The sequence below is a fragment of the Pleurodeles waltl genome, chromosome 1_1 (assembly GCF_031143425.1).
Source record: "Pleurodeles waltl isolate 20211129_DDA chromosome 1_1, aPleWal1.hap1.20221129, whole genome shotgun sequence".
NCBI lineage: Eukaryota > Metazoa > Chordata > Amphibia > Caudata > Salamandridae > Pleurodeles > Pleurodeles waltl.
The window spans coordinates 5,160,431-5,180,778 of record NC_090436.1 but is presented as its reverse complement, the minus strand read 5'-3'; the positions used below and the strand labels follow the sequence as shown (position 1 = coordinate 5,180,778).

At 50.2% G+C, this 20,348-nt stretch overlaps 1 protein-coding gene across 1 annotated transcript in view; it reads right to left on the bottom strand.

Moving 5' to 3' along the window:
- Positions 1-20,105, bottom strand: part of LOC138249600 (zinc finger protein 84-like) — an 83,469-nt gene extending 63,364 nt beyond the window's left edge. The window contains exons 1-2 of the mRNA XM_069203559.1: positions 19,886-20,105; positions 2,168-2,274 (exon numbers count right to left, since the gene is read on the bottom strand). Coding sequence (XP_069059660.1) covers positions 2,168-2,213 — 46 coding nt within the window. The 5' untranslated portion in view covers positions 2,214-2,274; positions 19,886-20,105. The remainder of the gene's footprint in view (positions 1-2,167; positions 2,275-19,885) is intronic.
- Positions 20,106-20,348: the final 243 nt, after the last annotated feature.

The following is a 20,348-nucleotide window of genomic DNA, read 5'->3' as shown; positions in this document are numbered from 1 at the left end:
GTTAACACCATTAAGGAATTGGAGATAGGGTGGTGCCCCACTGATCGCCCTAGCGGAAGCGAGGTACCGGTCATAAATACAGACATCTCGGTTCAACAGAGCAAGCAGTTAAACACACTTTTCGATGAACATCCCCAGATGTTCTCCTTGATGCCCGGTAGAACCAAGCTGGTACATCACCAAATCATAACCCCTCCTGGTAAGGTAGTACGGTTACGCCCTTATCGTATCCCCGAAGCTAGGAAGGTTCTGGTAGAAAGTGAAATCGAGAAAATGTTAGACCTAGACATTATAGAACCTTCCCCAAGTCCCTGGTGCTCGCCTGTGGTATTGGTGCCCAAACCGGATGGGTCTATACGTTTTTGTATTGACTTTAGACGAGTCAATTCTATATCACAGTTTGACACGTATCCCCTTCCAAGAGTAGACGAACTCTTAGAGAAATTGGGAAAAGCTAAATATATGTCTACTCTCGACTTGACAAAAGGCTACTGGCAGATCCCGCTGGCCCCAGAAGATAAAGAAAAAACGGCCTTCTCTACTCCCTCCGGACTATATCATTTTAATGTTCTCCCTTTCGGGTTACACGGGGCACCCGCCACCTTCCAATGCCTCATTGACACCATTCTACGACCTCATACCAGATACGCTGCCGCATACCTGGATGATATCGTCATATTTAGTGAGACTTGGGAAGACCATTTGACGCATATAGACAAAATCTTTACAGCATTACGAAGGGCTGGACTGACAGCCAACCCTTCCAAAAGTCGACTGGCCTTTAATGATATCTCTTACCTGGGCTATCACATAGGGAAGGGTATACTTAGACCCCAAATGAATAAAATTGAAGCCATCCTACGCATCAATGCTCCCACATCGAAAAAGGAGGTCCGTTCCTTTTTAGGCCTGGTAGGATACTATCGACGCTTTATACCCCATTATTCCACCTTGGCCGCCCCCCTGACCGACCTTCTGAGAAAGGGTCAACCCAAAACCATTACGAGATTAAACACGGCTCAAAATTATAGTTATCGTACCTTACAGAGATGCCTCACTACTCAACCGATTTTAAAATGCCCTGAGTTTAATAAACCCTTCCATCTTCAAACGGATGCCTCCGACGTAGGATTGGGTGCCGTGCTTTTTCAGAAAGATGAAAACGGAGTAAGCCATCCCGTAGTCTTTATTAGCCGTAAACTGTTTCCCAGGGAACAGAAATATCCCATTATCGAGCGGGAGTGTCTTGCCATTAAATGGGCAATCGAAAGCCTCCAATATTACCTTTTAGGAAGGTCCTTCCTATTGTATACAGATCATGCTCCCCTTACCTGGCTCTCGAGGTATAAAGATACCAACAATCGTATCCTGAGGTGGTTTATCGAGCTTCAACCTTTCTCCTTTCAGGTTTGCCACCTCCCTGGTGACCTTATGGGTCAGGCGGACTATTTATCCCGGTTTCCAGGACCTGTGGGACTCGAACAGCCCCATTCAAGTGAGGGGATGTGTAACCGGACGCCTCCCGACGCCGGTCTTCAGGAAGATGCGGCAACTGTGGAGGAATACCCCGGGGGCACCCGAGAAGCTCTGGACGTCATGACGTCGAACGTCATGTACGCCAGGAGAGGACTTGAAAGAGAAGACGGCGCCGAGAACGCAGCGCCGGAGAGGAAGAGAGACGCTCAGGGAGCAACAGGAGGAGAAGACGAACGGAAAAACGCGCACACCAACGAAGTGGGTCCCGGAACAGAAGAGGAGCGACGCCAAGGAGGAGAGATACTCAGGGAGCCTCCCGCCCCTGCCCCAGTGAAGTCGGGAGATCGCCAGGAAGCCGGCTGCGTCCCTGGAGGGGCGTGGCCACCAGAGGTACGATCGTATCGCAATTGGGAGTGGGGCTCCGGGTGGCTACTGGGATTACGGGGGACCAAGGGGAAAGGGTTGAGGTCCTATAAGGAAGGGGAGACGGTGTGAAGGGAAACATTAAACCCTCTAACCTCACAGAAACCCAACCCTAAATAGCTGCTGTCAAAGAAAAGGGGGAGTTCGACGAACGCACTGGGGCAGGGAGAAAGACACTACAAAAGTAATCCCTCACCTACCTGCACTCCTACCTATTCCCCCACCACCCTACTAAACCTAAATAACTCTATATATTTTCCCCACTTACCTCTTTTCTTTTCTTCTTTATTCTGGGGAACCTGGGCCGCTGACATATGGGAAGACCCGAACCTTCTTAAAGCTGGACCAGACCACACCAGGAACCTTACCCGAACTCTGAAAGAAAGAAAGAGAAAGGGATTTTATTATTTTCGTTGAGAGACTAAACCAACACTGACATTGTGAGAAGATGATAAGTTCATCTTAAAACCGAACCAAAATAAATTAGTTAACCCCTTGAACCCGCGTCTGTCGCCTTCTTCCAATATCCCTTCAACCCGGGATAAAGAACCCGTCACACCCACGTCTCTAGTGGAATGTTCTATACAGGAGAGATGAACTGTGTTTAACATTCACGACTAACAACTTAAAATATGTACTGCTTTTAGACTGTACGACCACCTGCATCGGTCTCAATCCATTTTCAACAAAGATCTGTGTTTTTTACATTAGCTGTGAGTGTCTGAGTTTACGTATTTCCTCTTTACTTGGGGCAATATGGATATCTAAGTAGATTTCAAAATACATTTGTGAAATGCATTGGTGCGGGGAGCAGTGGGTCTTCTGTCCTCCCAAACACCCTAGGTGCCTGCTTGTCAATGTTCCAAGAGCAAGGACTGTACAACATTCACTTCTTGTTTGAGGTGTATTTCTCTATTTGTACAGAACACTTCCGCCCGCTGCATCACAGTAGTGCGTCCTGAACAAGGTTATTATGAACTCATGCCCACTTCCGCCCGAAGCATCACAGTACTGAACCCATGCCAACCAGAGATCTTGTTACCCTTGTTAGATGGAACAGGTCTGTTCTTGGACGCAACCTATCTTGCACATTTCCCAGCCCAATGCTGCCCACTTCGGATAGTCCCTCTGTTCCCAGGTCTCCCTGTTCCCTTGTCTTCTCTGTTCCCACAGAGGTGTCTTAAGTTGTCTTTCCCCTAGGCCATCTGTCTTGGACATGTATTAAACAAATATTTAATTTACTTAAGAAAACAGCGAGCGATTCAGATGAGGAGGCATCATAATGTGGAGTTAAGAAACGTGCCTGGCACAGACAACTGTGGTGTGATTCTTTTTCCATTATAAAATGTTTCTTTCTTGTCTGATAGTCTTGTTTCACTATTTTTTATTCGGTAGAAACTGAGTATAGAGAATAGCACAAAGGCAGAAATGAACAATTGTGGTGACCTGGGAGCAAACAACAGCGACAATTTATTACACAGAAATTGCACTCAAACCTTAATACAATGAGAGGGTAGGGATCCCCGCCCGGGTGGGGGAGCCAGGAAGGTTGTTAAGACTGAGGGGTAAAACATATGGTGCAAGTCCTCGTAAGAGGTTGTGTCCTGTCGATGCATCGAGGTGAATGAGCGATGGAGGTCAAGAGACCCTGGGTCGCATCAGTAGTCCAAGCAGGTCCTCACGGTTAAGGAGGGTGAGACGTGGCAGAGAGGGTGGAGGTTATGAGGGGGTAATGTAAGGGTGGGAAGGGAGCTCCGTCAGAAGTTATCACCAGGATAGGATGATCACGAGCGGGTTCAGATGGGGAATGAGGCAGTGGAGCACGAGGTCTGTTACGTAGATTGTCGGTATCTTTACAAAGTAATAGTATCTGTGTGTTAAAGAGTATGACGCGGTGGGATACAGTACAATATGCAATCACGCTGCGGTGGATGCGGAGCCCTGATACTGCAGAGGTAGCACTGATGTAGGAAGAAGAGGCGGATGTGGGATGGAGGGGGACAAGAACTGCGGAATGGCGGGTAGGAGGGAGAAGGGGCGTAAGGTTATGGGCTGGGGGTAGGAGGCCCATGGTTAGATAGGGAGAGCGACTTTTGGGGAGCACGTATGTGTGTGACGGGGAAAGGGGTGTAAGAATAGAGAGGGGGGTGGAACAAGAGGGGGGGGGGGGAGAGGGACAGGCAATGGTGCAAAGGTTGGCGGCTCACGGAGGGTCTACATCGTCCCTGAGAAAAGGCATCCATGTTCAGAGAAATATGTCGGCTTGGTCCTGTAAGTTGTCCCTCTTTGGTACCTGGCCGAGAGCCATTCATTGTGCGTGGGGAGGAGAGGGGACCGCCAGTGTCGAAGGATGCAGAGTTTGGCTGTGGCAACTGCTGTATGAGTGCGTCGCGTTTGGGGACGCATCAGATCCGTGGAGCCTGTTAGGTCATGGAGGCAGATTAGAGGACGGGGCAATAGGTTCGACAGTGGCAGTGTCTTCTGCAGCGTTCACCCTACTGCTTCCCAATAGGGCATAACTAAGGGGCAATCACATAAGATATGCAAGAGGTCATAGGTTGTTTGTGGGCAACGCCAACATTGTGCGTGAGGCAGGAGGCCCGCTATCTTAGGTTTAGCAGGCATCCAATACCAATTATGGAGCGTTTAAATAGACAAAGTTTAATCCGGGGTTCCAGGGGGGTCTGCAACAGCTGTCCTGGTCGAGTTTAATTTGTAACTTGAATTGCCGGGAGAGTCTGAGGACATATGGAGGACACCTAAAGAGTAGAGTTGACGGAAAAAGAGGGTGTGTTTGCCAAAAATCACGAGGTGAAAGTAGCCCCAAGTTCTAAGATAGGAGACTACTGGGTCCAAGGTCGTGGCCCCAAACAATGGGCAAGACAGTGTTGGAGCCGAGTATGTCTCCAGGCTTACTTAGTGGGGGGAATCATATTCCTCACGGATCGTGGTAAATGACTTCAGATGTTCGTCGGTTAGGACGTGGCCCAGGCCATACGCACCAGTTGAGCATCTTTCCCCCAATACGTAATTTGGTGTTACCCCATAATGTGGCATGTTCGTGGAGATGAGGGTCCATTCCGAGCAGGTTGTGAACTAGTTTCCACGATTTTACCATAGCTTGCACGATCGGATTGTTGGGTTGCATTACAGACTTCCCACTTCCATAAAGTGGGCTCAACCCCTGAGGACAGCGTAAGAAGGCTTGTTCCATTTGGACCCATTGCAGCAGTTCTCTTATTCTGGCGAGCATGTACGCCAGCTGCGAGAGGCGTAGTGAGAGTGCATATGTCTCTACCAAGGGCAGGCCTAGGCCACAACAGGAACGGGTGGCCAACAATTTGGCTTTGGTTAGGCGGGGTTGAGAGGACCCCCAGATGAAGGAGCGTTAGAGGGGGGTCAGCAAGGGAAGCATACCCAGGACGTATGTAAAGCGGGCAGCATCACCATGTGCACTGCTTGGACTCCCCCCCCAGAGGGAGAGGCCTAGTTGAGATCATTTGGCGAAATCCAGCTGTGTGTGAGCTAGCAGCGGGTCGAGATTGTCCGTAATCAGGCAATCTAGGCCTTTGTTGATGTAGATCCCTAGATATGTAAGACAAAAAAGTGTCCAATGGACCGGTAGGCCCGCAAGGGACATCTTTGTGGTGACGCAGGAGATGGGTTGTGCCTCGCTCTTGTCCCAGTTTAATTTATATTCCGATAAGGCTGCGAAGTTGGCGAAGATGTCCCATAGGCTCGGGACTGAGCGCGGAAGATCCTCAAGTGTACATAGGATGTAATCCGCATATAAACATACGGTAGAAGTGCTGCCCAGGAGGGGAATTCCTGATATCCTCGGGGTATGCCAGATCGCGCCGGCCAGCGGTTCCATGCCCTGGAGGAACAGTAAAGGCAGTAGTGGACAGCCTTGATGGGTCCCACGTTTCATGGGGAATGAATCTGATAGGAAACCTCAGCAGTTCATCTGTGCGGAGGGCGAGCTGAAGAGCAATGAACATTGACAATGAAGTCAGCTCCTAGACCGAAGCGTTGCAGGACTTCAAAGAGGTACCACCATTCGATCCTGTTGAACGCACTTTCGGCGTTCATGGATAAAGCGAGGGCCTCATCCTGCAGGTCCCTTCCCAACCATAAGATATGAGCCAAAGCGCGGTGATGATTTCAAGAAGAGCAGCCGGGCAAGAATCCCACCTGAGTATGGTGGATAAGGAATGGGATGACTTTAAGCAATCGGCCTGCCAGCACCCCCGCCAAGATCTCCATTCAAGATAGCGATGGGCCGGTAGCTTCCACAAAGCAGGGGATCTTTTCCCTGTTTGAGGAGGACGATTATGGTTGCGTTGTTAGAAATGGGGCCCAAGGTGCCAGTACGTGCCATGTCCTGGAGGGCGTTGTACAGGGAAGTTACTACATCCTCCCCCGACCATTTGTAAAATTCCGTGGGGAATCCATCTTCCCCAGCTGCTTTATGGTAGGAGTGGTTAGAGCTAGTTTGGGCAATCTCGTCCTTGCTGATTTTACCTTCCAGTAAGCTCCTGCCTTCTCCATTGATGCTAGGTGGGAGGACGTCCACTAAGAAGGCAGACAGTCGTGGAGGGTCCACCGCGGTTTCAGGAGTGTAGAGAGATCGGTAGAAGGCTGAAAATTTGTTGACAACGTCGTTGACGATGTCCTGGGGGTATGTAAGGACATCTTCAATCAAGGAGAGAATGGCTGATATAGCTATGCTGCTTCCTGTTGGCACAGTTGAACAGCCAGAAGGCGGCCCGCCTTTTCCCAGGGGTCGTAGTGGTGTCCCATCATACTTTGCAGGGCGTGCTCTGCCTTGGATGTGAAGAGGGAATTGAGGTCCATTTTAGCCCTCTCAAGGCGACAGCGAAGGGCGGAGGAAGGTTTTGTGATGTATTGGCACGTGAGGGTCACTAATGTGTTCTCCAGTTCTGCTTGTGGTGTGCTCTTTTGGGCGGCTGCGATGGCCGCGTCTCTCATAAGTTGGCCCTGCATTGGCTCCTTGGCTGCGGGCCCACAGGCCTCTGCTGGAGGGGACTGAGCCTCTGTTGTCTTCCAATTAGCTTGCAACATGAGATCGGAGTTGGGCTTTGCCACAGCTTGCACCCGGGTTTGCAAGCCCCAAGTTAAGGGTGAGGAGGACAGGGGAGTGGTAGCAGAGTGCGGCCACCAATATACAGGAGTCCTTGACATGGCCACCATCCTATGGGCTACCAGGAAATAGCCTAGTCAGGAGTGGGTATCGTGAACAGGTGATATGAAAGTGTATTCCCGATCCGATGGATGGGTGAGGCTCCGATGGTCTGTCAGGCCATGGTTCAACATAATATAATCCAGGAGGGCCCTGTCAGCCGCAATGCAGTGATCTATGGACCGGTGCGCTCAAGGATAGGATCACAAGCCAGATTCCAGTCACCCCCCAGAGAAAAGTGAACAGCCCCAACCTCCATGACAAGATGACTGAATTGAAGGAAAAGGGAGCACTTAGTCCCCACAGGAGCATAAATGGAACCAACACATACAACGTGGTCGCCGATCCTGACTTTAGCGAGGATGTAGCAGCTGTCGGAGTACGTCCAGGTTTTAAGGATGGAAAGGGGTCCAGGCAATAGAGTGCTGAGAGGAGGATAGGGAGAGAGGTGGGAGAGGCAGAGGATTTCACAAGGAAGGGGCCCTTCGGTCACGAGAGAGGGTGTTGCGAGTCTACTGCTTCGTGTGAACAGGAGAGACAGGGGAGAGAAAGGAATAACAGGAGAGACAATAGAGGGAAATGAGATTAGCGGGGGAATGAGAGAGGAGGAGGACAGGAAGACGACTCCAAAGCAGGGGGGGGACCCTGGAGCGGGCCAAGAAACATCTGGGGGTAGGGTGGCAAGCGGTGGGCACGAGTTACGAGAAATCCATGTCAATGATGGAGCTGGGAGGAAGCTGCTTGGGGGTCATCTGTTGTGGAGAGCAAGGAATATGAAAGGACAGGAGCATTCGATATATGCACGGATATACAAATATAGATAGATACCTATATATATATCCCGGCATATTAAATTGGGGAGGAGGGCCCGCCTGCGGTCCTGGGTATGGTGGAGGGTAAGGAAGAAAGGTGGAAAAGGGGGTGTAGTGCACAGTCAGAGGTGGCAGAAGGCTCCGTAGTGTGGAGAGGGGGTGACACTCCCATTGCGGGGGGAGGGGTGAGCAAGGAAGGGTGGGAGCGAAGGTAGCAGAGGGTGCAAGTAACAACCAGGACCAACTCATGTGGAGCACGCCCGTATGTATGTGATGGCAGTGACTGATAGATGGCCTGACGACGAGGGGGCTGTCCGGGCATCTGGGAGAATCCATGGGTCAGAAGCCATATTGGGGAGGGGGCACAATGAAGGGTCGGGCTTCCTAGGGCCCGTCACACTGCAGCGGGTCTGGGCACAAGACAGGGTAGAGCAGTCTACGGCCTGGAGAGGAGGGGACCAGGGTCACTGGGCAGCCAAGAGGATGGACGGCGTGGGGTACAGACCCGACGCATGAGCAAATGCAAATGAGGGTGCCAAAACCCATGGGATGATGGCCCTTGTGGTTCATTCAGCAGGTGATGGGGCAGACAGGACAGAGCTACAGCGTGTGGCGGTGGAGGATTGGGGGAGGACCCGGTGATGAGAGCCACAAGGCCCGGGCTGGGCAGGCCATCGGATGCTCAGGCTATGTAGTGTCGTGTTTCGTCCTACCCGGCTCGGATGCACAGCCGGGACGGCGCCGCTGGCATGGGGGATGCTGCGGAGGAAGGTGAGTGTGGCCTCCTGCTCCCTGAGCTCCGCCGCCCTCTTCCAGCAGGCGGCCACCGCTGTTGTGGTCAGACCACACCCCTCAGAGTTAGTCTTCTCTTAACTTCAAGGGTGAGCAGTTGTGAGGAGTAGTCACTCTATCATCAGCTTACAATTATTCATTGACCGGTAATACCCGGCCCCTGGTAAAGTCTTCCCAACCAAGTGCAACACTTGAACTCCAGGTGCAGCTGCCTGCTAGACACTTGGAGCAGCTTCAACTTAATGATTAAGGCATCAAAGACATCAAGCTAGCATTAGGTAATGTTATCACCAAAAACACCCTTGTGGCAAAATGTGGTGTCGCCTAATAAACTGCTCTTTACTGGATACATTTCATTACAAGACCGAAGATTACCATTATTCCTTTAATGCCACTCCATGCAGCACATCCTAGAACAGAACATTGCATACATATGATTAGTCTGCAGTCAACAATCTGCCTCTTTTAAATGCTGCTCCTTGCAGATCAGTATCCTATTATCCTTGCTTTTTTTGTGTTCCTTTCGTTTGGTTTGCCTTACGGATTCCAATTTATGGAACCTATTATTTTCCCGCTTGCATTATTTCTGTATTGCTGGCTTATTTAAATGGTTTTCCCTAGCGGTACTTTCGAGCTCTGCCCTGCTCGATAGCTCAGCCTTTTTTAACCTTTTAGGAGCAGAGGGACCTTGTTCGTTTTTTGTACTGAGACTCCTTCTGGGCTGCCCGACGCCGTCTCTGAATCGGGGCACAGATCGGTCAATCGCCCAGAGGACAACACATAGCTCCTGCGCTTTGCCCCCGACGGGCCAGCACAGGCACCTCTGCTCTTTACCTCCCACAGGCCAGCACAGGCACCTCTGCTCTTTGCCCCCGACGGGCCAGCACAAGCACCTCTGCTCTTTACCTCCCACAGGCCAGCACAGGCACCTCTGCTCTTTACCTCCCACAGGCCAGCACAGGCACCTCTGCTCTTTGCCCCCGACAGGCCAGCACAGGCACCTCTGCTCTTTACCTCCCACGGGCCAGCACAGGCACCTCTGCTCTTTGCCCCCGACGGGCCAGCACAAGCACCTCTGCTCTTTACCTCCCACAGGCCAGCACAGGCACCTCTGCTCTTTGCCCCCGACAGGCCAGCACAGGCACCTCTGCTCTTTACCTCCCACAGGCCAGCACAGGCACCTCTGCTCTTTGCCCCCGACGGGCCAGCACAGGCACCTCTGCTCTTTACCTCCCACAGGCCAGCACAGGCACCTCTGCTCTTTACCTCCCACAGGCCAGCACAGGCACCTCTGCTCTTTGCCCCCGACGGGCCAGCACAGGCACCTCTGCTCTTTGCCCCCGACGGGCCAGCACAGGCACCTCTGCTCTTTGCCCCCGACGGGCCAGCACAGGCACCTCTGCTCTTTGCCCCCGACGGGCCAGCACAGGCACCTCTGCTCTTTACCTCCCACGGGCCAGCACAGGCACCTCTGCTCTTTGCCCCCGACGGGCCAGCACAGGCACCTCTGCTCTTTACCTCCCACGGGCCAGCACAGGCACCTCTGCTCTTTACCTCCCACAGGCCAGCACAGGCACCTCTGCTCTTTGCCCCCGATGGGCCAGCACAGGCACCTCTGCTCTTTACCTCCCACAGGCACCTCTGCTCTTTACCTCCCACAGGCCAGCACAGGCACCTCTGCTCTTTACCTCCGACGGCCAGCACAGGCACCTCTGCTCTTTGCCTCCCACAGGCCAGCACAGGCACCTCTGCTCTTTACCTCCCACAGGCCAGCACAGGCACCTCTGCTCTTTACCTCCGATGGGCCAGCACAGGCACCTCTGCTCTTTACCTCCGACGGGCCAGCACAGGCACCTCTGCTCTTTGCCCCCGACGGGCCAGCACAGGCACCTCTGCTCTTTACCTCCCACAGGCCAGCACAGGCACCTCTGCTCTTTACCTCCCACGGGCCAGCACAGGCACCTCTGCTCTTTACCTCCCACAGGCCAGCACAGGCACCTCTGCTCTTTGCCCCCGACGGGCCAGCACAGGCACCTCTGCTCTTTACCTCCCACGGGCCAGCACAGGCACCTCTGCTCTTTGCCCCCGACGGGCCAGCACAGGCACCTCTGCTCTTTGCCCCCGACGGGCCAGCACAGGCACCTCTGCTCTTTGCCCCCGACGGGCCAGCACAGGCACCTCTGCTCTTTACCTCCCACAGGCCAGCACAGGCACCTCTGCTCTTTACCTCCCACAGGCCAGCACAGGCACCTCTGCTCTTTACCTCCCACAGGCCAGCACAGGCACCTCTGCTCTTTACCTCCCACAGGCCAGCACAGGCACCTCTGCTCTTTACCTCCCACAGGCCAGCACAGGCACCTCTGCTCTTTGCCCCCGACAGGCCAGCACAGGCACCTCTGCTCTTTACCTCCCACAGGCCAGCACAGGCACCTCTGCTCTTTGCCCCCGACGGGCCAGCACAGGCACCTCTGCTCTTTACCTCCCACAGGCCAGCACAGGCACCTCTGCTCTTTACCTCCCACAGGCCAGCACAGGCACCTCTGCTCTTTACCTCCCACAGGCCAGCACAGGCACCTCTGCTCTTTGCCCCCGACGGGCCAGCACAGGCACCTCTGCTCTTCACCTCCCACAGGCCAGCACAGGCACCTCTGCTCTTTGCCCCCGACGGGCCAGCACAGGCACCTCTGCTCTTTACCTCCTACAGGCCAGCACAGGCACCTCTGCTCTTTGGTCCCGACGGGCCAGCACAGGCACCTCTGCTCTTTACCTCCCACAGGCCAGCACAGGCACCTCTGCTCTTTACCTCCCACAGGCCAGCACAGGCACCTCTGCTCTTTACCTCCCACAGGCCAGCACAGGCACCTCTGCTCTTTACCTCCCACAGGCCAGCACAGGCACCTCTGCTCTTTGCCCCCGACGGGCCAGCACAGGCACCTCTGCTCTTTACCTCCCACAGGCCAGCACAGGCACCTCTGCTCTTTGCCCCCGACGGGCCAGCACACGCACCTCTGCTCTTTACCTCCCACAGGCCAGCACACGCACCTCTGCTCTTTGCCACTGCAGACACCCATCTTCTTTTGTGGGCCGCACATGCCCATTTCTTCTGCAGCTGCATCCGACCGACGCGACCATTCAGGCAGTGGGGCGCAGGTGGGAATTAGAGGAATACCATGGGCAAGGGCCCTACGTTTGGCATCCCCCATTCTGAGGCATCTCTAATTGCCTTAGCGTTTTGGGCGCAGACGCAGGACACTGCAGCGTGTCCCCTTAGAAGCAGTGACAGTTGTTGTGTCACATGGCGCTTGGCCGTCAGTGTCCCGATCAGCTGCCCCCTCTGCATTTCCTCTCCTTGTCGGCAGCACCTCATCCACTTCTTATTCAGGATTCAAATGACTGTGCTATTTATCAACAAAAGAACTTTATCTTAGCCTCAATACCCCTGAGAAACTAATACAACTTCAAATGACTATAATGTCTAGCCAAGGAGGTGAGATCCCGGAGACATCTCAACTCACAATGAATGAGGAGACGGTTAAAGAAATGATTCAACATGAGACGTGCACTCTTAAATGTCCCATTTCACAAACGACAGACATCCAAGAGGCTCAGGCAGAAGCTCACAGGCCAGACCAGCTGCATCCTTTAATCCCCAAACAAGTGTCCATTGTGGAAGAGAGCTGAGCACGTTCCAAGTCTGCAGGCACTTCAGGATGGAGGGGGTCCATCTTTTAAGGGCTACGTTGGTGAAGGGAGATTGGTTAGTGAAGTTAGACCTGAAGGATGCCTACTTTACCATTCCCATGGCAAGGAAGCATCAACCTTACCTTCAGTTCACCTTGCAGGGTCGAATCTAACAATTCCAAGCACTTCCATTTGGCCTTTTGTCAGCTCCACGGTATTTTACCAAGGTAATAAGTAGCTTCCTAACTCAGGGAGAGAGGAATTCGGGTGATTGTTTATTTGGATGACATCCTTATGTCCCAATGCAGGACGCATGTTCTGAAAGACCAGAGCACATTTATGTCTCTCTTGGTGAGTTTGGTCTCTAAAGTAAACAAAGAGAAATCTGTTCTTACTCCATCCACGTCCCTAGAGTTCTTGGGTGCCACAATGGATACTGTAAATGTGGTTCTTTTCTTACCCTTAAAGAAGATTGCCAAAATTTGCAAAGAGATACGATATGTTCTCAAACAAGAGTCCTTAACTGTGAGGGAACTAGCCAGACTGCTGCGTCTTTTGTCATCTTCAATTCAAGCGATCTTTCCAGGCCTCTTATATTACCGGGCTTGGCAGAGAATATAGGCAAATGCCTTTCGGGTGGATTGTGGAATGGAGACAAAGTGATTCTAGATGGGGAAGAAAAGACAGACTTATCTTGGTGGTTGCAGAATTTGGATGCCTGGAATGGCAGAGCAAACTTCTGATGTTCCCCAGATTTTGTCCTGGAGTCAGATGCGAGCTTAGCTGGTTGTGCTGCACACTTAGGTTCTCAGGAAACTGGTGGCTTGTGGTCTCATGCAGAGAGGCCGCATCATATAAACTATTTGGTACTGACGACAGGACTCTATGCCCTTATGAGTTCCAAACAGTGCTTATAAAGCAGAGCAGTATTGTTGAAAATGGACAATGCTTCTGCTGTAGCATATATAAACCGCTTAGGTGGAAGAAGATCCTTAGACCAGTTCAAATTAGCAAAGAAACTCTGGCTATTCTGTTTGGAACACAAGATCAGCCTGAAGGCAGAATATTTGACTAGGGAGGCAGATGTTACTTCAGACTGGATTTCAACGTTTTTACGTGCTTTCAGCTACTGGAAGTTGAGCAATCTTTGTTTCAAGAGGTTGTCTCGGATCTGGGGCCCTCTGGATATAGATTTCTTTGCGAGCAGACTGACATTCCAACTGAAGAGATACTACAGATGGATGCCAGACCCGGGTGCTCTAGCACTGAATCCATTTCTATAGTCTTGGAAAGGAGTAAGCATGTATGCATTCTCTCCTTTTGCTATGATTCCGAGGGTTCTTCAGCAGTTCAGACTGGAGAGGTGCTCACTTGTTCTGGTAACTCTGTTTTGGGTCTCACGCGTATGGTTCCCAATGACATTGGAGCTACCTGGTGACATTCCCTTCTCTCTTCCTGCAGTGCAAGTCCTACTGCAAAACGCAGATGTAGAGGAACATGCCCTGGTTCTGGCTGGAACTTTGAACTTTTTGCCTGGAGAGTATCAGGAGACCTAGAGAAATGTCAGGCCTTTTCAGAAGAGCTGAGGAACTCTTGAAAGAATCCTGGGCTCCAGGTACCCACTGCAGATATAAAGGAATATGGAAGACATGGGTACGTTAGTGCTTGGAAAGGGATTCTGGATCCCGTGGAGGCCCCATATAGTGGAGGTAGTTAATTTTCTCATATAACAGTTCCTTAGGGTGTCTTAGCTATATAACTATTAGCTACTACAGGTCTGCGATTTCTGCAGGGCACAGTCTGATTAATGGCAGGACTGTAGGTCAGAATGAATTGGTTTGCAGAGTACTTAAAAGCATTCGGTTGAGGAGACCTCCAAGACCTAGATACGATACATTATGGGACATTAATTTAGTCCTCTCTCTGTTTTTCTCTTGGCCTGGTAATAGGTATGTGGACCTGAAAAGACCTTCTATGGAGTTGGCCTTTTACTTTGCTTAGTTTCAAACTTGGGAAAGAAAGAACAAAGAGGCTATTGCAGAAAATTTGCCTGACTCCACTCGCTTTCTTGGGGAGAGTGCATGAAAGCCAAACCAACAGTGTGAAGACTATATTAATTTGCCAGGCCATTTTTGACACTTTATCGTGTGTACAAACGTGTGTGTTTTATTACACAGAACTCCATACAGCTAAGAGAAAGCTCAACCGTCTATGACGGGGACAAACAATTAGTACTTAATATCCTCTGTAATGAACAAAAGAGTTCATGTTATTGGTGCCTGAAAATCTATTTGTTCCCTTGACTTGTGGGTGTGGAGTGGTTGCTGGTGTGTGACCACCATCTCAAAAGGTATATATATGAATTCATAGTTGCTGTTTGAAGTCACACATTACATGAATTTGCCTTCTTAGATGAGGAGTAAAACCTGAAACATACACAGGACTCTTTTATTGTGTTACTGCCTGCCAGTCATCCAGGCATGACGTTCAACCCAACCAAGACAGATTTCCAGTAATTTAACAAGAACAACAAACAAGAAGCAGAGCAAACCTTGCTCAAGGGCATGCACCTTGGCGGCTTCAAAGTCCAACTTTCACCAAATATCAAGTCACTTGGAGTCCAATGGGCACCAGCCTTGCCCTCAAGGAACATGTTACCAATAAAACACAATGACATCCTGGTACCAACTCTATCTTCTAAAGAAAGTGAAAGAGACTTCAGGAGAGAGAAAAGAGAACCCAGAACGCCTGTTCAAGCCCTCATACTCTTGCACCAGGACGGTAGCAACGCCTTGCTCCATGGCCTGCCAACTCCACACTGGCACCCCTTTAAGGGCACCCTACATACCAATCAATTGGCTCCTCGTGCCAGCCTGCTCCATCTTCAAAACCAGCTGCATCATCTACAGAGCCATCACAACCAGCGCCCCCCGTATCTTGCACAGGAGCTCACCATCTGTGGTGGTTGTTGGCACACCTGCAGCTGGAATATCATCAGACTGCAGAATAAGAAGTGGTAAAAAGAAAAATTAAGGGAGCACAACCGTTCAATCTGTACCCCCAGGATCTGGCACAACATCCCCGTATCCATCAGGAGCGCCCCAACGCTGCTACAATTTAGTAAAGAGTTGAAGACTCAGCTCTTAAAAAAAAAAACACTACGTCTCAATGCATTAACCATACACCAATCCGCTCCCTCCCCTATCAGTGGTTCACTGTATGCTTGTCTTTGACCCACTAAAGCATCCGACTGGCCTTTGGCAAGGTTTGTACCAAAGAAATACATATACGGTTATGCAACTCATGAAAAACCTTTTGCACGTCTGCAATGAAAAGGGCAGTGTTCCCACAAAATGTATGAATTTTTAAAACAACTTCTCAAAATAGATATTTCGGAGGAGAAAAAATACATTTGTTTACCCAGTGACTCGGTTAGGACAAGGTCCATTTCGCCAAGATGCACAGCGCGATCTCGGTTTCAATTCCTGAATCAGGATCTCTAGTGTGCCTGTAGGATCACTTCAGGGTCCTTCAGAGGAAAAGTGCAGCAAATGGGCTCTCTGCGAGCCTTTACCAGCTGAAAGAAAAGCAATATTAACTTATTTCAACCAGCTTCAAAGTTGTCTGTAGTCTCCTCTAAGCCCAAGAACTTACATTTACTAAATTTTTATAGAAATTATATATTTATTTCGGATTATTTATACTGCGAGAGGGTACATTATAATTATTTGCAGTATTTGATACTTCAAGAAACTTTGTAACACTTTCTAGTTGTCAGAGCAACAAAACCATGTATTCAAATTACTACATACTGGTGTACGCAGAATCATTCTCACAATCAGGACACTGTGTACTTCTATCATCATAAAAGGACAAGACCCTGTCCTCCTTTCCTTTACACAGGCAGGTCCTAAGCTGCTTCCTGTCCGGACTCTGAGCTCAGAGTATCATCGAGAAGCTACTGTTTCCAAGGGTCCCATCAATCCTTGCGACAGGAGGTAAGAAACATCAGCATCTCAAGACCATTCTTTTAAGGACTGCGGAATACCACATCTTCCAGCCATTGCTTGGGGGGTGGGAAGCACCTCTCCTCTCAGTATGAAGAGATTTGTCTTTCAGTGAACAAAGGCACCAGGGCAAAGTACCTCATCTTATTAGCAGGCATCTCCTTTATCCATTCCAGCAAGGCCACCAGAGGCGCGGTTCTACCATCATATTGATCATGTTCATGAGAATCGCACATACTTCCCTCCACTCTTTTGAAGTGCCTGGGCAGTGCCAAGCCAGATGGGTAAAGTCCACACCCAATTTCCCACATCCGCAACATTCATCGGTTTCTCGAACTACGGGTGTGTAACACATCAGATGTAAATATTTCAAATGTACCAGCCTGAACTTACTCTATATTAATACACTTCTGGTTTGAGAACAGCTGAACAACCATTGTTCAGTGCTTATGTCTCTCTCAGAGTCTACAGGAGGCACAAGGACTTGTCTCTCAAAGCTACAAACATCTCTACAACTCACAGACCCATTTACCTGCTCCCTGCACCAGCATGACCTTGGACTGTTCATTCAAAGGTTTTGGTGCACCCGGGAACCATTGAGCGTCCGATTTACAGGTATGTGGCACTTTAAATAAATGAATATATCTAGGCTTGTCGCCTCCCCAATGCATCTGAACTTGTGAAGAGACATGAATCTACTTTCTGAATATAACTGTCCCAGTTCTGTGGTCTTAGTAATTTACAGGTTAATGAAATCTGAGGTGACTGCCAATTGTCAAAGCCACAATAGCACACGCATTCATACTAGCCCCACACCCTACACTTTACTGGGTTCATGTGTCCAGTCGGTCTATTGTGATCACTCAATATTCATGCTTCCGGTGGGACTGGGTCTCCTATTCAACCTCCTATTCCACTCTCAATTTGCACATGCAGGAGAATCTTCCCTGCTCCAAACCAACATTTCATGTGCTGAGGCTCTGCTATATAATGACAATATCAATTGATATATAGCACTGACATTCATCCTACTCTGACTGGTTGAGAAATATGAATTTCAGGGTGTTTGACATACAGCAAGATGTCTATAATGAGATGAACGTTTCACTGCCTCCCATGCATATTCCCCTGTCCATGTGGAATTCTCTGAGAATGCACGCCAAAGGTTACACTGTTGTGGCAGCCAGTAGAGGGTGACAAAAGGCACCCCTGCCTGGTGCCCCTGGGGATCAGGAAAGGCCCAGAGCATTCACTCTTACTGTGGCTGTGAGTTCAGCATAGAGTAGCCTGAACCACTCTATGGTCCTGTTGTCCACCACTAGCATCTCTTTAACCGTGAACATGTACTCACATGCCAGAGAGTCAAAAGCCTTTTCAGCGTCCAAAACAAGTATTGTAGCAAGTAGTGCTGGGTCCATGTGGTACAACAGGCCAAACAATAGTCGGATGTTATGCATCGTCAGCCTCTCTAGGACGAAGCCAGATTACCTGTCAAAATTATGCCCACAGGGGTTCCCTTTCCCATCATTCCAGCGACACCATGGTGGCCAAATCTAGAGATTATCTGATTTCTAACACAGGGGAACCTGAGAGTCATAAGGTTGGTAAACAGCCCAATATCTCTTCATTCAATGACAACTTGCAATATTTGCTTGATTCTACTCTATAATATCTGGGCCACCCAACCCCCCCTAGTTGCGCTCTAGTAAGGGCTCCTAATACTCACAGTACCCATTTCCAGCAGCTGCTATGCACCTGCCCAGCAGTCTAGCCTTCGATTTAGCTGTCATAATATTCGTCCACCAGGCCTTTTATTTTAGTTAGGATACCTCTCTGTCCTCTGTGGTCTCACGGTCTAACTCCTCCTTGCATCGCTCTTTCTCCAGCTTCTGCATGCTGACAAGTAAATCTCTGACTACCCGCTGCCTGCTTGGCACTGCTGGGCCCCACCCCTGATGTAGGCTTTAAATGCCTCCCAGACATACCCGGTACTGCTGGACTACAAAACACAGCGACCTTGTAAAGTGAATATAGTGTCTACATGGTCTTCACTTGGTTTTACTTACTACTGTTCTATCGGTAGAAGGGTGGCTGGGTGGTAGGAGTGTTACTGCACCTGAAACTTTCAGAGATTTCCATAAAATAATAATTTCATGTCTAAATAGTGCAACCATCCTCCATGGAAAAGGTTTTCTAGAGAACACTCAGAACAGAAGGTACTTACTTCAAATCTGAATGTTTTTCTGTAGTTACTGCATGGAATGGTGATTACCAGGAGCAACAAACACCCCAGCACTTCCTGAGCACTTGTAATTAGGGGCAAGAGTGTGGCCTGCTTCCAGGGGAGCATGTCTGCAACTTCACATGTGTGCGTGTGTGTCTTGTATGTACACATAAACCCAAAGCTGCTTCCAGGGGAGCATGTCTGCAACTTCACATGTGTGTGTGTGTGTGTCTTGTATGTACACATAAACCCGGAGCTTCATGTATGTAACTTCACATGTGTGTGTGTGTGTCTTGTATGTACACATAAACCCGGAGCTTCATGTATGTAACTTCACATGTGTGTGTGTGTCTTGTATGTACACATAAACCCGGAGCTTCATGTATGTAACTTCACATGTGTGTGTGTCTTGTATGTACACATAAACCCGGAGCTTCATGTATGTAACTTCACGTGTGTGTCTTGTATGTACACATAAACCCGGAGCTTCATGTATGTAACTTCACGTGTGTGTCTTGTATGTACACATAAACCCGGAGCTTCATGTATGTAACTTCACATGTGTGTGTGTGTGTGTCTTGTATGTACACATAAACCCGGAGCTTCATGTATGTAACTTCACGTGTGTGTCTTGTATGTACACATAAACCCGGAGCTTCATGTATGTAACTTCACATGTGTGTGTGTCTTGTATGTACACATAAACCCGGAGCTTCATGTATGTAACTTCACGTGTGTGTCTTGTATGTACACATAAACCCGGAGCTTCATGTATGTAACTTCACGTGTGTGTCTTGTATGTACACATAAACCCGGAGCTTCATGTATGTAACTTCACATGTGTGTGTGTGTGTCTTGTATGTACACATAAACCCGGAGCTTCATGTATGTAACTTCACGTGTGTGTCTTGTATGTACACATAAACCCGGAGCTTCATGTATGTAACTTCACATGTGTGTGTGTGTGTGTCTTGTATGTACACATAAACCCGGAGCTTCATGTATGTAACTTCACGTGTGTGTCTTGTATGTACACATAAACCCGGAGCTTCATGTATGTAACTTCACGTGTGTGTCTTGTATGTACACATAAACCCGGAGCTTCATGTATGTAACTTCACATGTGTGTGTGTGTGTCTTGTATGTACACATAAACCCGGAGCTTCATGTATGTAACTTCACGTGTGTCCTGTGTACAGACATGAGCCCCTCCCCCCCAGCCCATGTGATCCGAGGCACCTCAGGGGCTCCCCGCTCCCGCACACACCTCTGGCTCTTCTTGCCCCGCTCGAGGGGTCCCCCGGGTTGGGGGGGGGGCTCCCGGCACACACCGGGCACCGCCAGGGCCCCTCCCCGCGGACACACCGGACCGAGGCCCTCCCTGGGATCAGGGGCACCGGCGCTCACCTCTGGGGGGTCGGGAATGGGGAATAACACCGGGGTGCGGCAGCTCCTTACTCCCTGCCGCCGGGACCTGAAACACGCATGCGCCGGGGAAGGTCAGAGCACACACGCGCATGCGTAGAGGCAAACCCCAGCTCCTCAGACCCCCGTGACATACATACGCATGCGCCGGGTATGCACACTGATAGACGCGCATGCGTAGAGGAAATACCCAGCTCCTTTCTCCCAGGCGCCCCGACCCTGTGACACACATGCGCGTGCGCTGGGTATAGGATGTGGCTGTAGGCGCATGCGTAGAGGCTAAACCCAGCTCCATTCTCCCAGTT